Source organism: Engraulis encrasicolus, chromosome 22, assembly GCF_034702125.1.
Source record: "Engraulis encrasicolus isolate BLACKSEA-1 chromosome 22, IST_EnEncr_1.0, whole genome shotgun sequence".
Lineage (NCBI taxonomy): Eukaryota > Metazoa > Chordata > Actinopteri > Clupeiformes > Engraulidae > Engraulis > Engraulis encrasicolus.
Window position 1 is genome coordinate 43,762,505 of NC_085878.1, and position 21,478 is coordinate 43,783,982.

Here is a 21,478-nt window from a genome sequence, read left to right on the forward strand (position 1 = left end):
TCAGGGCATTATTAAACTGTAATCAATCATAATTTGTGTGGGTGCTTCGTGAACAAGAACAAGGCATCCACGAGCAAAATAAATAGGGGGCTTTGGCGACCAGAGACAAGAGGGTGATGTCGGAAGGTCAATACCGAAACATTAAAAAAAGAAAAACGGAGCGTGTCGCTGCGCCCTCTTTCATTTTCAAGTACCCTAAGAAAGGGAAGGCGACGCAGAAAAGACACGATAGTTGTAGGCTAAGGGTAAACTTTGACATTAAAAAGGCAGCGATGGGGATTCTTGAAGATTTTTTGTTTTAGCAAACAAAAAACGGTTAAAGCCTTGAGTGCGCGGTACTTTGCGCGCCGCTCCCCAAATGCGCATTCCAATTTGGAACTACTAGGCCTACTTGTCTTCTTAAATATTAAGCACGGTAGCCAACTGCACGCGCTTTGCCTGGTTTAACGGCGTAGCTCGTGGTTTTGCATGATTTCATTGTGTGTGTGCATTTTATTTCATTTGCCAACAATAACTCCTGTCGATAGTTGCAAACTGCTACAAATGTAGTCCCACCCTTATAGAAAACAACTTTTGATACTGACACACGCCTTACATTTTGTAAATGGTTTCGCAGCATGACGGCGCAGTTCACTCCGAGGACACTTCAGCACCACATATGTGGACAGCGATCCTTAAGAGCGACGCTACGAATGATCTTATAGCGTGTTCAGGCCGTCTGAGAACCGTACTGGAGTCCGTTCCCGCACCTAATCACGAACCGGCCGTCGTGTTCACACCACAGACAGTTGCGTTCGCGAACCGGAAAGTTGGTTCGGAATGCGAACCGCAAAATGCTGTTTTTTTTTCTCTGCGAACCGTGACGACAACATGGCCGTCACCAGGTTCATCCGGGTAACACAGACACGTGCGGAAAAGGTTCAGAGCCCGGTTTGAACACGGGCGGTTCGCAGACAAGCACTTTAGTGCCGAATGTAACTGGTGCGGGCACCGACACCGGCTCCGTTCTGGTCGGCCTGAAAGCCCTACCAGAGGCTGTGCACGCGCGTTCATGTACGAGTGTCTTTGGGAAACAGTCGTAGGAAATCTAAGAACATTCGTAGGATCACTGGTTAATGACACACGTAAAGACTGTGGCTGAGGCTAAGAACCATCGTTATCGGGAAACGAGGCCCAGAACGGTGCCGGTGCCCGCACCGCCCGTGTTCATGCTGACGTCCATGTTGTTGTCATGGTTCGTGGAGAAAAAACAAGTATTTTCCGGTTTGCATTGAGAACTAACTTTTCGGCTCCTGAACGCTATCTTTGGCATGAACATGACGGCTGGTTCGTGATTCGGTGCGGAAACGAGCACCGGCACGGTTCTCAGTCGGCCTGAATGTGCCCTTTGTGGAGTTGTTGGTAATGATCCAAGGAACAAGTGATTAAATCCTGGTGGTGATCTGGAGCACAAACAGGAATATGTGAAAGATTCTTCACCATTGCTGGCCTATAAATCTAGATGCCCCTAGTGACTGCAAATTGAATTGCAGACAGGGCGAATCTTGACATTCCGGTTTCTAACTCCACTAAAAGAAGGTAGAAAGATTTCAGATAAAAAATTGGGCGTAATATGGTCAAAGGTTCTATCAAGCTGCTTCCTTGGACTCTGCACTCTCAGACTGCATTTCTAGTTGTGATGTGTAATCAATTTGAGAAATGTTGTTTGTGGTGCTGAATGTGCTATATAAAACATTTCCCCTTTTCTTTAGCCCAGTTTAAATGAAAGTGACTGATTTTGGGCTATATTCCATAGCATATTTATCATGCATATTCATCAGCAGTCGGGTTTAAACTTTTGCATTAATAATCTTTGATGTTAAAATATTGTATGTTTGCTAAACAAACCATGTGAGATTACAGACTTGTTTGTCAGGTTTACCCTTTATGCAACAGGGAGCTCTTTTAAATCGTGGCTTATTTGGCATTTGTTGACATTTTCTAGAAAAATCCTGCGGCAACCCAGGTGACATATACAATGGCCTTTATGACTTCTCGGCAGGAATTGAATTTGGGGCCGTAATCACAGCCAGTTGCAAAGCAGGGTGAGCAGTGTATATGTATCTCATGTTCAATTATACTGTGTGTGTGTGTGTGTGTGTGTGTGTGTGTGTGTGTGTGTGTGTGTGTGTTGAGTGTTCTGTGTGTGTTTGATGTTGACATCAATCATGTATATCCTATATAGTGCATGGTGATGTACGCCTATAGTGTGCATTTACATGGCCTTACTTTCTTTGTGTTGTGTTCAAATAAGGCAGGGGCTTCATTGCACATGTTCACTGTGTCTGCATCTATGTTTGTAATCTGCAACCCAGGTATCGCTTGATAGGTGAGAGCAAGAGGACATGTCTAGCCAATGGAGAGTGGGATGGCAGGCCAGCTGTTTGTGAAGGTATGCCAACCTCCCTCCGGTGTATTTCTGCATGTTTTCACTATATTTAAATATGCTGACTCTGACCCTCTGCTTACTCCAGTGGTGAAATGTGGACCTCCTCCAATTGTCCCCGATGGCCACACGCAAAACCCTTCAAAGGACGAATATGAGTTTGGCGAAGTGGTGGAGTATGAATGTAGCAGCGGCTATACCCTGTTAGGAGACGGCGTAACAGCAGCGTCCACAGTGCACTGCCTCAGCAATGCTTCCTGGTCTCATGTCCCTCGATGCAAAAGTACGGTTTGGCTGCTTAAAGCGCTAGTCTGTAACGTTTTAGGTGTTCTTTATTATTTATTAGGCGTTAATGGTTCATTCACAAAGTTGCACACACCTATAAGGTTGGTCAGTCCATTGGCCAGTCTGTAAGAAAATGTTTTGCTTTTTGAAGTGTGTTGAAGGCCGTTGGTAGACTGATGATGAGGTAAGGGGGGTGTTTGTTGTTGTTGGGAACCACCGCTCTGGAGGGAGCTGTGATTACGGACATGATGATGATGATGATGATGATGATGATGATGCTGGTGCTGCTGCTGCTGCTGATGCTGATATTCGTATTCTTATTCTCCTTCTCCCTACAGTGGTGAACTGCAACAGCCCCATGGTCCCTCACGCTCGGCGTGTAGAGGGTGGGAGTGAGCCCTATGGCTATGGGGATAGTGTCAGGTACAAGTGTGACGATGGCTTCAGGATGGTCAAAGGCACGGGAAAGATGGTCTGTCAGGAACACGGGTGGACCTCCCCTCCAACATGTGAAGGTAAAGTAACAGAGACGGAGTCCAAAAACATTAGAGTGAATGGATTAACTAGAGGGGACATGAAGTAAGGAGCTGCTTTCAGACCTTAGCTGAAAGCCAGTGACCAAAGCGCCACACTGCTGCCATTAAGATATTTCCTATTTCAACACTACCTATATTCATATGCAGTACAGTATTGTGTTTTTTCCTCTGGGATGTTGTCCTACTTTTACACATTTTCTTGCCTACCCATTATTACTGGATTACTATACTTATTTGAAAAGTAGTACACACACACACACAATTTCTACGTTATTTCTACTACTTCCCGAATGTACTGTACAGTGTATGTGTTCAAGCATGCAAATAGACGTTAGTGTCTTTCAATCCCATGTTCTGAAATGCAGCTGTCTGTACCACTCCTCTGGGCCTGAAGGATGGGCGGATTAAGAATAGACAGATGACGGCCTCCAGTGTCCTCGTTGAAAAATTTTGGGGGGGAATTTGGGATGTCTACTGCGCACGTCTGGACAACAACGAGGAAAGGGTCAACGCCTGGTCTCCTCATGAAAGCGATCGTTCACAGTGGCTTCAGGTGAGCATACAGTAATCATATACACACAGCGCAGTGAAACAGTTTGAACGCCACTGGCACTCATCAATTTCTTTGAGTAGGGGTGTGGTAGGCCTACATCAAGCCCCCTGGTTTTAAAAAATAGCTTGGTCACCCTAAAAACCATTAATAACTATAATCCATGATAAATCTCTGGTAGGTTGATAGTACTCAGAATCACCATGAAATATGGCAGTAAAACCATGGTTACTGCCATGAGTCATAGTAATACCAGAGACGGTCTATTATGAATTAAAAGAATCTTTGGTAATATGGTTGGTTCAGAGTATTTAGAGCAGTGGTTCCCAACCTTTTTCTTCAGGGACCCATATTTTTACCATTTTAAGCTTTGGTGACCCAGCGCCCGCATGAGAGAGTCACATGATTCGCTCTGTTTCCTGCGAAAACTCATTTTAGTTATCATTTTATCCCTCAATTTGTCTTTGCTACATTAAACATTTATTCTGTTCTTGAATAATGTAAATGTTGTTGCTTCGATGCATTTGTCATTTAATTAACATGGGCTACATATGGTATTAAAATGAAACCCCGTAAAATCAAGAGGACTTCGCGACCCCCCGTGGATCTTTGGTGACCCATAGGTTGGGTCGCGACCCATAGGTTGGGAACCACTGATTTAGAGTAACCATGAATACCATAGTGAAACCATGTTTACTACCATGGATAAGTCACAGTAAGACTCAGTGTTGTGCCAGTTCACAGCTTTTCTGAACTAGTTCAAGTTCAGTTCATAGATGCTCAAAGTGAACTGTTCACGTTCAAAGTTCACAATTTTAATTCGGAACTAGTTCAAAGTTCAGTTCATTTTGCAGCATGCAATATAGACAAGGTAGACCAGTTGTAGCCTAATGCAATTAAATCTAGCATTTCAAATATATAATAAATAAATAAATAAAAAAATATATAACATGAAAAATGTATAATTTTATATGATATTGCATAGCCTATCTGTTTTGTGTATGAATTAATTTACATGAGCAAAACTTTTGAATGAAGGTAAGCCTAATGAAGGCAAGTCAAATGTACAAATACATAGGCCTATACACTCGCCTCCAAAAGAGTTTTCGCCTACCCATCTGTTTGGAATAACAGCTAATAACCTGACTTTCAATTAATCACTTGGCTTCAGAAGTCACTCATATGAAAGCTACAACCCTCTCGAATGAAAATGAATGTACAAAAATAAATTTCATTCACCAAAGAAAGATTGACCCTTTAATGACCACAGACAGGGCAGATTTTCACAAAACAAAAGTTTTGTTGCCTATCGAACATAATGTGAAAATGAGCAGATAAGTCACTTCAAAACACTTCAAATACGCAGATCGGGTGTCATACTTAATCACTGAATCACTCTCATCCAGAAGATCAACTTTGGCCTTAGGTGTATGTTTAGGTTCATTGTAATCATGGAAAGCAACACAATGAAAATCAATGGAGTTCAATGAGAGATAGTGACATATTTGCTATTCGTAGAGCAATACATTTTTAACTTCATGATGTAATCAATGATAAAAGCCCTCACACACCAGCAGCATGCATGCAGCTCCACATAAGAGCTGTATCCCTCCCATGTTTGACTTTAGGCACCATGTATTTATTCCAAATTCTTCACCTTTAACACCAAAGAAGTCTCTCCCACTGTCCTGTCTCAAAAAAGCCAGCCAAGAGTATGTCAGGCCTAATTCTGACAAAAATGAAGGCTAATGGGACTGAAGTCAAGATCCCAAGATCAACCATTTTAGAACTGATAGCATCAAAACTATATGGTGTTGGAGATGAAGAATATGAAAAAAGAGAAATGGTGCATAACATGAAACATGGTACAGATACAGCTCTTATGAGGAGCTGCATGCATGCTGCAGGTGTTTGAGGGCTTTTATCATTGATTACATCATGAAGTTAAACATGTATTGCTCTATGAATAGCGAATATGTCACCGTCTCTCATTGAACTCCATTGATTTTCACTGTGTTGCTTTCCATGATTACAATGACCCTAGACATACCTAAGGTCAAATTTGATTTTCTGGAGAGGTGAGAGTGATTCAGTGATTAAGTATGACACCCAATCTGCGTATTTGAAGTGTTTTGAAGTGACTTATATGCTCATTTTCACATTATGTTCGATAGGCGACAAAACTTTTGTCTTGTGAAAATCTGCCCTGTCTGTATTCAATAAAGGGTCAATCTTTCGTTGGTGCATGAAATTTATTTTTGTACATACATTTTCATTCGAGAGGGTTGTAGCTTTCATATGAGTGACTTCTGAAGCCAAGTGATTAATTGAAAGTCAGGTTATTAGCTGTTATTCCAAACAGATGGATAGGCGACAACTCTTTTGGAGGCGAGTGTATATTTGTAGCCCCTTAATGGGCACCGTACGTCCAGTTGCACACTGTAAGTCATTGAAATGTAACTACCATAACCCTACAATACTATATATGACACAACGCAGGCCCTGTAGCAATGCACCACGACTTGATCATTACCATACTGGTAACAGCAAATTTATGAAGTCGCATCTGAAGGAAACTGTATATGTCACACTTATAACACACGTGTGATACAGTGATATATTGTTTAGAGGTTGTACATCTTCCACAATGTAGTAGGCCTAGTCGATAATCAGTTTATCTACCTGCTCCTGTGAGACCACCACGGACCTCTTGAAGGCTGCTGGCAGTGTCATTTACGTTTGGGCTTGGTAGGGATCTTCTCCCCCTTTCCTATGACCCTCGAGGGCGTGCATCTATGCATTCACAGTTTCACACCGGATGGATATTTTAACTCAATGTGCCGGTTCAAATTCGAAAAGGATGATGTGGATGTCCTTACTTGTTGTTGCTGCGCAGGTGGTTTAAATGTTCATATGTAGAATCTGTGTCTGTCTCCGTGCCATCATTTCCACGAGACATTTTTTAAAAAATGCAGCGCTTGGTCTGTGTCTCGCTCTCGCTCTGCCTCACTCTCCCCCTCTCTCTCTCCGCCGCAATTCATCACGGGTAACGTCGTGCAGCAATAACTAGGCATCTGTTATTCAACTATTCTCAGCCGGACACTACGTTGCCCGCAATGCATTGTGCACACTAAAGTCAAAAGAAGTTCTGACTGATGATACAAGTGGCACCAGCGAGAGGGGAACTTTCTCTCGTTGCGTTTCAAAAGAGAAAACAGATGTCAGTCAGCTTTCAATGGAAAACAAATTCCAACGTTCATTTATAGTGATGTCTGCCGCTCATGACACGTAATGTGAATTAATTCACGTTCAAGCTCTTTATTAAAAAATGTGTTACGTTCAGTTCAACGTTCACGAAAAAATGAGCGTGTTCAATGAACGCGTTCTTTTGAACTCATTCACGCACAACACTGGTAAGACTAGGCTTGGTTCAGAGTACTATGAGTAACCATGACATACCATGGTAGATCTACTTCTTACTACATAACTACGTTACTACATAAAAAACATAGTATAACCATGGTTACTGCATTAAAATCATGGTCTGTTCGTAAGGGTAGAGTAATCATGACATTTCATGGTAGAACCATGTTACTACACAAAAATTATAGTAATAACATAGCAAGCCATAGCACAATTATGGTAGGTTCAGAGTACTTCGAGTAATCATGAGATATTATGGTAGAACCATGGTAAATCATGGTAATACTATAGTAAATCATGGTCGATTTTCTAAGGGTGAACCTGAAGATGCATGCAGTTAATCAGTTTGAACACTATTTTAACAGCAGCCATTAAGGTCTGACCAGGGGTGTGACAGCAAATTCTAGGTCCTATGTACACTAAGCTCCAATGGATCCCCAACCTACCTACCCATTATTCTACGTTCTATATAGTATAATGTACGTATATTGTATGACTGTAGCCATATGTTTTTGCACTTCAGCCAGTTTTTTTTTCTGCTTTATGCAATGCACCTTTGAACCATTGGCCAGCTAGTCTTATTACAATACATGGCCACTACATTTGGGACTGTTGTGTTTTTTTATTGTATATGTATTAATTGAATCAAATGAATAACTTGTATTACTGTTAGTGACATGACATGTCTGCTAACTGTTTGTTTCAATCAGATGAAGTGTTGGGCCTAATCTCAGTGGGTCACTCCTGATCAGTACATGGAGTCCTACGCCATATAGATATTTATGTAATGACGCATTATTAAATATCGCATGTGCTTATGATTAGTGGTAGTTATTTGAGTATATCTGACTAGCCATATCTGAGGTGCTGTGATAGTAGCACAGCTTTCCTGACACCAAACATTTCAACTGACTCACCGCAAATAATGAATGTTGTTTTTCACTGCTCTGTTTCTTGTGGAGACTCAATGTCAATTCAAAAAAGTGAGTTGTGCAATAATGGGCTTCTCTCACTCACTCACTCACTCACTCACTCACTCACTCACTCACTCACTCATTCACTCACTCACTCACTCACACCCATTTGTCTGACAGATGTCTTTGGCTTGAACCATTTACTAAAGCATTAGGAGTAGCAGGCAATAGAGACTTTAAGGAACAGACCACCCTTTTTATGTTCACATATTTGCAGTATTTTCAAGCATTATTCATGAATGTGCATATCATTTTCGTTGATGTGTTTGCATTGCCCTGTTTAACAGTATAGCCAAATTAGGCATAGTAATGCAAGTCTATGGTACAAAATAAAACATCATCAAATGTACTTATAAACCACTTTAAAATTAATGTAAAATTCACCAACGTGTAAAATGGCAATTTAATTCCATCCAGTGATCACTTGTGGCTTGATGATAAAGTTTCCAGTTACTTCCAGTGATTATGCTAAGCTATGATAATAATTTTGATCCAATAAATCTAAGTACTGAAAACACTGAGAAGAAAATGATATGCACATTCATGAATAATGCTGGGAAATACTGAAAACATGTGAAAATCAAAAAAGGGTGGTCTGTTCCTTTAACAGTATGGTTAAGATCACTATAATCAATTATTATGTGGGGATAAAGGCCAGTATCGAACATTAGTCCAGCTTTCATTCAACTCGTTGGTAAGCATCACTAGGCAACTTGATTTCATTCTGAACAATAGAAACCTATATCATGTAGTAAATCTAATCAGAACATGAAAAAAATGCCCCAAGTTTCATCACACACATTTGTTTATATTTTTTAATGCAGTTGTGAAATACCAGATATAAGATGACTAACTGCTGTCTATCCCTGTGTGTATGCACTACAGGTGGACCTGAATCGGCCAAAAACTGTCACAGGGATCGTCACCCAAGGGGCAAAGGACCTTGGGGTTCACTCTTTTGTCACGGAATTCAAAGTAGCGTACAGTGATAATGGTTACTCTTGGAGAGTAGTCTCCAGTGGTGGAGAAGAAACGGTCAGTTCACTCTCTACATTTTTTTTTACATTTGCGCTGACATTCTTTGTTGTGTTATTCATAGATGTGATATCTAAAAGCCTCAACTTTGTCACTTTTACATATTGAAAGTAGTCACTGGAACGTCTTAACTACAGCCCTAGTCAATCAGAGGAAAAGGGGTGGAACTCATGCCATACATTGATTGTGATATCATTTTGAAAGTTTTTCATTTTGAAAGTGTTGGCTACCAAAACCTGAGTATTAGCACACCAGATTGGGTGAAATTCTGTCCCCCTGTTCAAAACTTACCTTGTAAAGAAAAAGTGGGACATCTTGAAAGTGGTGGCATCCCTGATCTAATCAATTTATGTACGTATATTGGAACCTGTGTTTTTTCAGCACATCTCAGCTGGCAGATGTTGGAGATGACACATAGATCGCTGATCAGATTAAACTACAGAACTCCTATACACTGGCAGTGGAGGGGAACATAATAAACAATGGGACTAAACCTATCAGGTCAGCTCCAGGAGGACTATAATATGTACTTCTCTATGTTTATTTGTACTGTAGATATTCCAAGGGAATAAAGACAACAACGGGCACCAGACAAACATGTTTGATCCTCCATTCGAGGCCCGATACATTCGTTTCCTGCCCTGGGATTGGGTGGAGCGCATCACCCTCCGCATGGAGCTGCTGGGCTGCTAGGCTGTTTCTCAACCACCCCTGGACTCACTCCAGACAGTTAAAGCGAGGGTCCCTCCACCTCTACGAAAAAAAAGAAACCTGTGTAAATGCTGCAGTTTTTCTTAGTTATTGTTGTAAAATAATGTAGTAGTACTGCAGTATTACGGGAGTGCTGTATTTTATGGGTCTATATGAAAACACGGCATACTACAAAATGACATAAAAAAATAATTAGATTTTTTGCTATTTGTTTTTCTTTTTTCTATGAGTTATATTTAATGCCATTTTCCATGACTGAAAGAACATAATCTAACCTGCTGTGTAGGACATCCAAAATAAATAAAAACAAATGTTGTTTTGAAAAGGCTATCTTGTCCCTTTCATTTTATCTTCTATTACTGTCTGTTTTCAGCTTGGAATGTGATAAATAGGTGGCTAGCCCAGTTGAGCTACCAAATAAAAGCCTGCATGTTCTGCCATGAGCTCAGTCCAGTCATAGTTCATGATTCTTTTCCACAGAAGTGAAAGTTACGGTTAATGTGAGAAGTCTTTTTAAGTAGGCTTACACAATGGAGGTCTCCAAGAAGAGCCTGAGAGGACTGTGGATTTTGTTGCTCATATCCGATGCAATCAAAGGTAATCAGTCATGTCTTTTGTGTTATTTTATGTTGAGGTAAATGTATTGTAAGGAAATGTGTTGAAATAAAATTAGAAAACTGAGTGGATTTGAAATGTTCTAAGAACTCAATGGCTTAAAGGATAGCTCCGACGTGAAATGAAAGTTTCACCATCGATTTCCCATGCCCCAAAATGTATCTAATGATGAGCCATTCCCAGAAATGCCACGACGTTATGGAGTTAGCTTATTTTAAGCTTTTTGGCGAAAAGCGCAGCCAATGCATCACGGCGGGGCCAATTTGTAAATATTATTTTCTGATGTTTCCCCGCTATAAACAAGCTCAAAAACGCTATACACTTCATCACAAAGGTCTCGTCAATATGTCATAACCTCTTAGGCAGGATATGGGATGACTTTTTGGAAAATTTTGAGCTCCATCCTTCCATAATTATATCCCCGAAACGCGGAGCGTCGGGGATGTAATGGTTTTGCGTGCACCGCCGCCGCCGCCGCGTCCGCCGCCGCGTAAGGTCTTTCGTGTTAATGCGATAACTTTTGAACGGATGTTTGGATTTGTCCCAGATTTGGTGTGTGAATGCTCTAGGGCAGGTTCATGAACTGATTCGAGTTTGGAGGTCAACAATTTCAAGATGGCCGAATTCAAGATGGCCGAATTTTTGTTTGGCCCATTACTTCTGACCGGGTGGATGGATTTGTCCCAGATTTGGTGTGTGAATGCTCTAGGGTGGGTTCATGAACTGATTAGAGTTTGGAGGTTAACACTTTCAAGATGGCCGAATTCAAGATGGCCGAATTTTTGTTTGGTCCATAACTTCTGACCGGGTGGATGGATTTGTCCCAGATTTGGTGTGTGAATGTTCTAGGGTAGGTTCATGAACTGATTCGAGTGTGGAGGTCAACAATTTCAAGATGGCCGAATTCAAGATGGCCGAATTTTTGTTTGGCCCATTACTTCTGACCGGGTGGATGGATTTGTCCCAGATTTGGTGTGTGAATGCTCTAGGGTGGGTTCATGAACTGATTAGAGTTTGGAGGTTAACACTTTCAAGATGGCCGAATTTTTGTTTGGTCCATAACTTCTGACCGGGTGGATGGATTTGTCCCAGATTTGGTGTGTGAATGTTCTAGGGTAGGTTCATGAACTGATTCGAGTTTGGAGGTCAACAATTTCAAGATGGCCGAATTCAAGATGGCCGAATTTTTGTTTGGCCCATTACTTCTGACCGGGTGGATGGATTTGTCCCAGATTTGGTGTGTGAATGCTCTAGGGTGGGTTCATGAACTGATTACAGTTTGGAGGTTAACACTTTCAAGATGGCCGAATTTTTGTTTGGTCCATAACTTCTGACCGGGTGGATGGATTTGTCCCAGATTTGGTGTGTGAATGTTCTAGGGTAGGTTCATGAACTGATTCGAGTTTGGAGGTCAACAATTTCAAGATGGCCGAATTCAAGATGGCCGAATTTTTGTTTGGCCCATTACTTCTGACCGGTTGGATGGATTTGTCCCAGATTTGGTGTGTGAATGCTGCAGGGTAGGTTCATGAACTGATTCAAGTTTGGAGGTCAACACTTTCAAAATGGTGGAATTTTTATTGGGCCCATAACTTCTGACTGGGTGGATTGATTTGCCCGGTAACTCCTTAATTTAATGGTTCACCATTTCAGTGAATCTACCATATCAGGTAGGCCTACAGTGTAATAACCAGTGTAACAATATTTAATACCATGTAATACTAGTGTAATACCAGTGTAAAAATAGGCAATACCAGGTACAGTGTAATAACCAGTGTAACAATATGTAATACCATGTAATACTAGTGTAATACCAGTGTACAAATATGCAATACCATGTAATACCACTTACACACAAATAGCCTACATGATATAAGTACAAAATTGGTACATGGTGTCACACTGGTATGACGTGGTATTAAATATTGTTACACTGGTTATTACACTGTACCTAATGTGGTATATCCACTGTAATAGTGAACCATTTTTTCCTTCATTTTCACAATAGTCATTTGGTTTTAAGCCTATGCACGTCATTGATCTATGTATAGATATTAAATATATTTATTTTATATTTTGTATTTATCATAGACGTTCATGAAAAGGTGGACGGGAGTGGTAGGAATGATTGAAGACTGGAAGCGTCGCGTTTCGGGGATATACCTTAAGCAGTCGAAGGCGACTGCACAGGCAGTCTAGTTTAATCCATTCTTTTTCATGTTCTCATAGCGGGAAAATTGCCTGTCAACTGTGTTATCAACATATTCATAAGAATCTGAATTAGAAATCACATGTAGAAAAACACAGATAAAGCATACAAATACATGAATTGATTAAGGTGTTGTGGTGGAACTTCTGAGGTCCTCAGTTAGCACAACACCATAAAAATGGCTGAAATGTCAAGCCGTGTTACCGTCAATGGTGTTACAATTAGCTATGACAATTGAGGAGGAGTATGTTTTTGCCAATTTATCTCCATATTGACAGACAAGCAAACAAAATAATTTGTGTTCTATGGAGATGGGTTTGTCTGTTCTGTTTGTTATATCCCCGAAACGCGGAGCGTCGGGGATGTAATGGTTTTGCGTGCGCCGCGTCCGCCGCCGCGTCCGCCGCCGCGTCCGCCGCCGCGTCCGCCGCCGCGTCCGCGTCCGCCGCCGTGTAAGGTCTTTCGTGTTAACGCGATAACTTTTGAACGGATGTTTGGATTTGTCCCAGATTTTTTGGGTGAATGCTCTAGGGCAGGTTCATGAACTGATTCGAGTTTGGAGGTCAACACTTTCAAGATGGCTGAATTCAAGATGGCCGAATTCAAGATGGCCGAATTTTTGTTTGGTCCATAACTTCTGACCGGGTGGATGGATTTGTCCCAGATTTGGTGTGTGAATGCTCTAGGGTAGGTTCATGAACTGATTCGAGTTTGGAAGACAACACTTTCAAAATGGCGGAATTTTCATTTGGCCCATAACTTCTGACTGGGTGGTTAGATTTGCCCGGTAACACCTTATTTTAATGGTTCACCATTTCAGTGAATCTACCATATTAGGTACAGTGTAATAACCAATGTAACAATATTTAATACCATGTAATACTAGTGTAATACCAGTGTAACAATATGCAATATCAGGTACAGTGTAATAACGAGTGTAACAGTATGCAATACCATGTAATATAGTGTAATACCAGTGTAACAATATGCAATACCATGTAATACCACTTACGCACAAACACATGATGTAAGTAAAAAAAATGGCGGTGTTACACTGGTATTACATTGTATTAAATATTGTTACACTGGTTATTACACCGTACCTAATGTGGTATATCCACTGAACCATTAAAACAGTATTACCATTTGCCCCATTTTTTGCTTCATTTTCACAATAGTCGTTTGGTTTTAAGCCTATGCACGTCATGTCACGTCTGTATGTATCATATACGTTTACGAAATGGTGGACGGGAGTGGTAGGAATGATGGGGGACTGGAAGCGTCGCGTTTCGGGGATATACCTTAAGCAGTCGAATGCGACTGCACAGGCAGTCTAGTTTCTCCTAAAAAAGTGCCGACTTGTTCCCCTGCACTGTTGACCGTAGTTGAGTAACACAGTTGGTTGTTTTGAAAGTGTTTTTGTGCTAATTGATCTCTTATGTGTTGGACAAATCCTATGAACAGATACTAGGGATTATCTCTGGAGAAGGAAGTCTTGTGTAAGGAGGGTGACTAAATTCAAATCAGACGTTACAGGGATTTATAATGAAAAATGTGTCAGTCTGTATCACAGTGAATCATAAAATCCTACTTATGAAGCTCAGCAATCACATTTTCTATATCAGTTGCACAGATTAATGACAACATTATTGCTAAGGGACATAAGCACTTTCACACGTATGTTGTTTCAACTCTGTAGTATTTTTATATATGTTTGAAATGACATAGTATTTGTCCATAACACTGTTGACAAAATAATCAAGCAAATGTTCACTTTCATTAGAGTATTTAGCAAATGATTTAAGATTAAGCTTGCCAATTTGTTTGTTTGGAAACTTAAGTATGTAAACATCTAGGTCATTTAGTTGAAAATAAATACTGATAATTGACATTTTGCTTTTGCCAAAAGCGCAGTCGAATTGTAGAATCACTCACCAACCATTTACACCCATTTCCCCCCTTACTCCATAGATGTGGTGGGACTTTGCTCTAAACCGTCCCTCAGCAAAAACGCTGTGTTAGACCCATCTGACATCTTGTGGGGATCTTTTGATGAGAAGTCTACTCTGGCACTGCAATGCCTCCCTGGATTTGAACCAACTGCAGCATCACCTCAAACGCTCACCTGTGAGGGTGGCCAATGGGAACCGGCTCCAGGAAGTTTCATCTGCCAGACTAAGTCCAGAGCCTATACATGTGCATACTATACACCTGACCTCACTCAACAGCTAACAGAAAAAGCTCCCTTCATATTTTTGAGTTTATGTTTAAATAAATATATGAATATCTCAAATGTATAATCTCACACTTCTCTTCACATTACTCTCTTCTGAGATTGGTTCAGAGAAACTAAACCTATGGTGATGCTGTTGGTTAAAGGTGCACTGTTGGTGCAGTTAACATTGAGTCCTGAGACCAGCTGGCGGCTAACTGGTCTCATAGGACTCAATGTTAACTGCTAGCATGAAGGTAAAATCTGCACTGCTATACCCAGAGAACGGTTGAAAGTATAGGAGAACGGTATAACCCTATCATTTAACTCAAAGGGATGTGTAAAATCAGCGGATTTCCAAAAATGGGACAGTATCACTTAAAGTTTGCATATGCCAATAGGGTTAGTTTTTTTTTAAGTACATTAGCACAGGGTTAAGTAGGTTACACACTCACACTACATGCCATAAAATCTACCCCTTGAATTGGGCAGCTCAAGCACTAGTGCAGTAATTGGTCACGACATATGGCTATGAAGAACTTCAGACATTTTTATCTCTTTTCTCTCACCCCAGCGCTTACATGTGGGCTTCCTCCAGCTATTCCCAGTGGTCAGGTGCAGTTCAAGTCTGGACAAGAGCTGCAGTATGTTTGCAGCCCTGGCTTTACCCTGCGCAGAGACAGTACTACATCATCTGACAGAGTCCGTTGCTTGGGAAATGGATCCTGGTCTAAAGAGCCACAGTGTGTAGGTGTGTTCAGTTCAAAGGTGACACATGACCGCTACTGTGACATTGCAATCTTCTTGGATTCCGCACATTCTTATTATTTGAAAACCGCGTATGTCTCTATGTCATTGTACTTCATCACATTGTAGTCATCACTTAAAACTGTTAGTAAATTGCTTTGCAAAGTGTGAAAGATCATTATGTATTGACATCCTCAATGTATTGTTCCTCAGAAGAGATGGCTATAATATGTCATGTACACATTTTGTTGCCCACCCAAATACACTAAATATACACAGTAATTAGTGTTATATGAGTGAACTGTACTGTACAACTATACTGTACATTGTATGTGTTCAATCCCATGTTCTGAAATGCAGCTGTCTGTACCACTCCTCTGGGACTGAAGGATGGGCGGATTACGAATAGACAGATGACGGCCTCCACTGTCCTCGTTGAAACATTTTGGGGGGGAATTTGGGATGCCCACCGCGCACGTCTGGACAACGAGGATAGGGTCAACGCCTGGTCTCCTTATGAAAGCGACCGTTCACAGTGGCTTCAGGTGAGCATACAGTAATCATATACACACAGCAGCTTTGGTATTGCTCATTTTCTTTATGTCATGCCTATCTAGATGAACCTGACCAGCAGCATTGTTGCCTGATGAGTCGGTCTGGTACTGCACCATTGAAGGTCATCCAGACTCCACCCTTCAATCATAACGCTCTCTCTGTGTGTCTGAAGATTTTTCTGTTTGAATCTATCTTTGCAGAAGACTTAGCATAGTGAAGATGCATGCATTTAAACAGTTTGGACGCCAAAGCCACCCCGCCCCCCCCACACACACACACACCTACCCATTTATCTATATATATATCTCTTTGAGCCTAATCTGAGTGTCCTATGCTATATAGATATTATATGTACTGATGCCAGTACTTAATCTTGAATATGTCTGAAATTCATGCAAACCACTCAGACCGTTTCTTTCACTGTGTTATCTGAATGTATCTGAATACATCTGACTGGCCATATGCATCAGTCTAGTTGTATGTGTTTGACCCTGAGCGTGTGCTCAACGAGCTGCTGTCATAGTAGCACACAGAGTTCCTGACACCAAAAACCCTTCAACTGACTCACCATAAATAATGAATGTTGTTTTTCACTGCTCTGACTTTTTCTTGTGGAGACCCAATGTCAATACATAACAGTGAGTTGTGCAATAATACTCAAATACACACGCACACTCACAAGCATGCATGCACGTACGCACGCACGCACACACACACACAGCAAAAATTACCAAAGTCTGACTCACAGTGAACAAATGAATAAAGATTTGTTTGGGTTAAACCATTTATAGTATTAGGAGTAGCAGGCAAAAGAGACTGTTTGGTTATGGTTAAGATTCACTGATCAATAACTATGCAGCAGGGGAAATGTTATACAGAAGGTTACAGGTTCGAGCCACACTCTGCCTGACCTCATTGATGTGTCCTTGAGCAAGATACCCAAATTGCTCCTGGTGGCAGGGTTGTACCCTGCGTGGCAGCCATGGCCACTGGTGTGTGAATGTGAGTGTGAATGGGTGAATGTGAGGCATGAAATATAAAGCGATTTGAGTGGAAAGACGATATATAAATGCAGTCCATTTACCATAATCATCAGTAGGCTACTTACCAGTGATTTCATTCTGAACATTAGCAACCTGTATCGTGTTGTTGTCAGGCAACATTACATATCAAAACATGAAAAGATTCCCCAAAGTGTCATCACCACATGTATTTTTAATGCAGTTATCAAATACCAGATATAAGATGACTAACTACTGTGTCTCCCTGTGTGCATGTACTACAGGTCGACCTGAATCGCCCAAAGACTGTCACGGGGATCGTCACTCAGGGGGCCAAGGACTTTGGGTTCTCCAAATACGTCACGAAATTCAAAGTAGCGTACAGTAATAATACTTACTCTTGGACAGTAGTTTCCAGTGGTGGAGAAGAAACGGTTAGTTCACACTCCACAATTTTTTCTAACATTGGCACTGACATTCTTTGTTGTGTTATTTATGGATGTGATATCTGAAAGCCTCAACTTTGTCACTTTTACATGTTGAAAATAGACACTATAATGTCTGGACCACAGCTTTAGTCAGAGGCGACTCAAGGTTCAGCTGGGGCCCTAAGCCAAATATCAAAGGAGTGAGCATTTGAAAGAAATTTGCCACTACCGTATATTCACCATACAGGGGCTTGGGGGCCCAAAGCGGCTGCCTGTCTAGCCTGGTGACAAGAGGCGCCTCTGGCACTAGTCAATCAAAGGAAAAAGGGGTGGAACTCATGCCATAGTGTTAATTCTGGTCTAGGTCTTCTTGAAAAAACAGGTCCAGGTCATATGGAGTCACATAGAGTGTAGAGCACAAAATTGGGTGAAAATCTGTCCACACATTCAAAACTTATCTCATAAAGAAAAAGCGAGCCATCTTGAAAGTGGTGGCCTCCCTAATTTTAATCAATTTGTGGGATTTAATCAATTCGGGAGACCTGGGCTGGTTGGATCACTTTTCATTCTCAGATATTTTTCTCTGGCTTACAAAGATTTACAGCTGTCAAATGCTCATTGACTGAAAGAGTCATATCTCCTCTATCCTATCTGTCAGCTACAAAAAAACTATCATGTGTATTTCTTTATGTTTGTTTAAACTGTAGATATTCCAAGGGAATACTGACGACGATGGACACCAGACGAACATGTTTGATCCTACATTTGATGCCCGCTACGTTCGTTTCCTGCCCTGGGAGTGGCACGACCGAATAACCCTCCGCATGGAGCTGCTGGGCTGCTAGGCTATATCTCACCCCTGGATCATCCCAGACAGTTAAAGCGAGGGTCCTTCCACCCTTGCGAAAAAGAGATACAGTGGTGCTCATATGTTTACATACCCCAACAGAATATACGCTCTCTTGGCGATTTCTCTCAAAATATGAAGGATTACACAAAACCTTTTTTTTCACTCATTGCTAGTGACTGGCTTAAGATATTTATTAGCAGTATTCTGTGTTTACTCTTTCAAAAGCATGATCACAACCCAAACTACCCAAATGACCCTGTTCAAAAGTTTACATACCTGTCATGAGCACTCTCTCTCCCTGGTAGCAACCTTAATTGCATTCAATTCTCTGCCACTCTGCTCACTCTCTCCCTACTCTGCCTAACGAGCTCCACCTGGCTCCGCCCTGCTCTGCTCTTGTTACCTGGCCAGCTGCACTGCATTTTCCACTCGCCATCCTCACCTTGCCTCACTCTGTTCTAATTACTCTGCCAGCTGCACTGCATTTCCCCACTAACCTCTCCCAGTATATCAAGCCCTGTTTTTCAGCCAAGCCCTGTCAGATCGTCTTCAAACCCAGACCAGTAACCTGCCTGTCTGCGCTCTGACTCCTGTCTGTGATTCTGATCCTTTCTTGACTGCCTCCTTGTTCTACTGCCCCGACTATCCCGACCTGCCTTCTGGATCTCGACTACTCTCCGATCTTCAGCCCCTCCGGTAACTCGATTCTGCCTTCTGTCTCTCACCACGATTATTGCCCAGCCCTGATCTGTACTTCTGCCTGCCATTCATATTGCTTTTGTGTGTGTGTTCCCCCAGGTCTCCGACCACCAGACGAGCGAGCCCAGACGCTTCACCACCCTCAGCCCGATACGCCGCTCGATCACTGGGGGACACACACACTAAGCACTTTGGACTGGACACCCCCGGACATTTGGTGACCCCCGGAGCCCAGGTAACCCACAGGACCCGGAAAAACCCCAGAGCCCCAAGCACCCCTGGAACCCCTGACACCCCTGGCACTCCTAGCACCCCTGGAACCGGAACCTCCCAAGACCTCACGATCATCTCACTCCTCTTTCCCCCTGAACCCCTCAATAAAGAACTCTGAATTTGAACTTGCGCTCTTGGGTCCTCTTCTGTCCGTGACAGAACGATCTGACCATCATGGACCCAGCGCACTCCCTGACCACGATGGAGGAAGAGCCAGAGATGACTGCCCTACAGCGACTGGAACGCACTGAGGGAGACATCAATCGGATGGCTGGCGACATCGCTTCCCTTCTCCAGCTAGTCAACCAGCAGCAACAACAGATCCAGCAGCAACAGCAACAGCTTCAGCAGCAGCAGCAACAGTTTCAGCTGCAACAGCAACAGTTCCAACTGCAGCAACAACAGCTAGCCCAAGCCCTGCAACTACTCTCAAATCCGGCTACTCCACCTGCACCCACCCCTGGTTCTTCTGTTCCTGTACCACCGACACTCCTTCATCCCTCCGCTGGAGGTCCCAATGCTGCAGGCCCGGCAGTGCTGCCACCAGATCCCCACGCTCCTGAACCAAAGATTGGGAACCCAGAACGTTTTGATGGAAACCAGAAGCAAGTAAGACCATTCTTGAGCAGCTGCCGAATCCAGTTCGCACTACAGCCCAGGACTTTCTCAACAGAGGGAGCCAAGGTGGGGTACGTCATCACACATCTCACCGGTCGAGCTCGGTTGTGGGGAACGGCGGAATTCGACCGACAAACCCCAGCCTGTGCCTCCTTCAGTGCCTTTGAGGAGGAGATGTTAAAGGTCTTTGACCTTGGCTCGCCAACAGCCGAAGCGTCACAAGCTCTGCTCACCATCCGTCAGGGCAATAGGACAGTAGCAGACTTCTCCATTGACTTTCGTACCCTGGCCAGTCGAAGCTCGTTTAACCCAGAGGCACTGGTGCAAGCCTTCCTCCACAGCCTGGCGGACTATATCAAAGACGAGCTTGTTTCCCATGACCCGCCCTCAACGCTTGATGCCGCTATTGACCTTGCCGTCCGCATTGACCGCCGTATACAGACCCGGAGGAGGGAGAAGGGCCGTCTCAGTCAACCTGCCATCCGCACTCGGGTCGATACCTCCTCTGTCCAGCCCCTGCCTGTCAAGTCCCAAAGCCAACTCAATCAGCCTGAGCCCATGGAGATTGGCCGTGCCTCTCTGACTCCCGAGGAGCGTCGACGCCGTCTAAGCTCCAACCTTTGCCTCTACTGTGGTGGTGAAAATCACCGTGTCGCCACTTGTCCGGCAAAAGCCGCAGCTCACCAGGTGTAAGGGAGATCCGGGTGAGCTCAACAAATCTTCAGTCTCCCTCCATCCGAAAAACCCTGCTTCATCTCCGCCTTCAGCTTTCCGACACCACTCATACGTTGGCCGCCCTTGTGGATTCCGGAGCTGAAGCAAACATCATGGACCCTGAGCTTGCACGGCAACTGGGCGTGAACCATCATCAACTGACACAACCCATTCCTGCACGAGCCCTGGATGGGCATCATCTTGGCACTGTCACTCACATCTCCGCCCCTGTGACAATCCTGCTGTCAGGAAACCACCAGGAGTCCATCCAGTTTCACCTCCTACACTCACCTGGCCAACCACTCATCCTTGGATACCCGTGGCTCCGTCAGCACAACCCCCACATCGACTGGGAGACCGGAACAGTCCGTGAGTGGGGAAGGAGTTGTCACCAGACCTGTTTAAGGGGGGCCACCCTGCCCGTTCACCGGGAAATATCTAGCGCTACCCCCGACATATCCAATGTTCCGACCTGTTACCACAGCCTGAAAGAGGTGTTCAACAAATCCAAGGCGACATCTCTACCCCCACACAGACCCTATGACTGCGCGATTGATCTCCTGCCTGGCACAGCACCTCCCAAGGGTCGTCTTTATTCACTGTCTGCCCCGGAAAGAA

General features: G+C 43.0%; 2 protein-coding genes across 2 annotated transcripts in view; both read left to right on the forward strand.

Moving 5' to 3' along the window:
• The window catches only part of LOC134438672 (sushi, von Willebrand factor type A, EGF and pentraxin domain-containing protein 1-like), a 29,944-nt gene extending 19,680 nt beyond the window's left edge, over positions 1–10,264 (forward strand). The window contains exons 19-25 of the mRNA XM_063188286.1: positions 1,985–2,084; positions 2,355–2,431; positions 2,514–2,708; positions 3,049–3,225; positions 3,612–3,799; positions 9,079–9,228; positions 9,784–10,264. Of these exons, the coding sequence (XP_063044356.1) occupies positions 1,985–2,084; positions 2,355–2,431; positions 2,514–2,708; positions 3,049–3,225; positions 3,612–3,799; positions 9,079–9,228; positions 9,784–9,921 (1,025 nt within the window). The 3' untranslated portion in view covers positions 9,922–10,264. The remainder of the gene's footprint in view (positions 1–1,984; positions 2,085–2,354; positions 2,432–2,513; positions 2,709–3,048; positions 3,226–3,611; positions 3,800–9,078; positions 9,229–9,783) is intronic.
• Positions 10,265–10,446: 182 nt separating this feature from the next.
• LOC134439372 (lactadherin-like) lies at positions 10,447–18,620 on the forward strand. The gene is made up of 6 exons (XM_063189296.1): positions 10,447–10,536; positions 14,735–14,959; positions 15,550–15,726; positions 16,083–16,267; positions 17,563–17,712; positions 18,414–18,620. Exons 1-6 carry the CDS (start codon positions 10,470–10,472, stop codon positions 18,549–18,551), a joined length of 942 nt encoding a protein of 313 aa, XP_063045366.1. The 5' UTR covers positions 10,447–10,469; the 3' UTR covers positions 18,552–18,620.
• The last annotated feature ends 2,858 nt before the right edge of the window (positions 18,621–21,478 follow it).

Bases quoted from the DNA above. Each gene is read 5' to 3' on its own strand.
- LOC134439372 (XM_063189296.1), top strand. From the start codon at position 10,470: ATGGAGGTCTCCAAGAAGAGCCTGAGAGGACTGTGGATTTTGTTGCTC. The intron at 14,960-15,549 runs GTGCATACTATA...CTCTCACCCCAG, and splicing joins TAAGTCCAGAGCCTATACAT to CGCTTACATGTGGGCTTCCT. The intron at 17,713-18,413 runs GTTAGTTCACAC...TTTAAACTGTAG, and splicing joins CCAGTGGTGGAGAAGAAACG to ATATTCCAAGGGAATACTGA.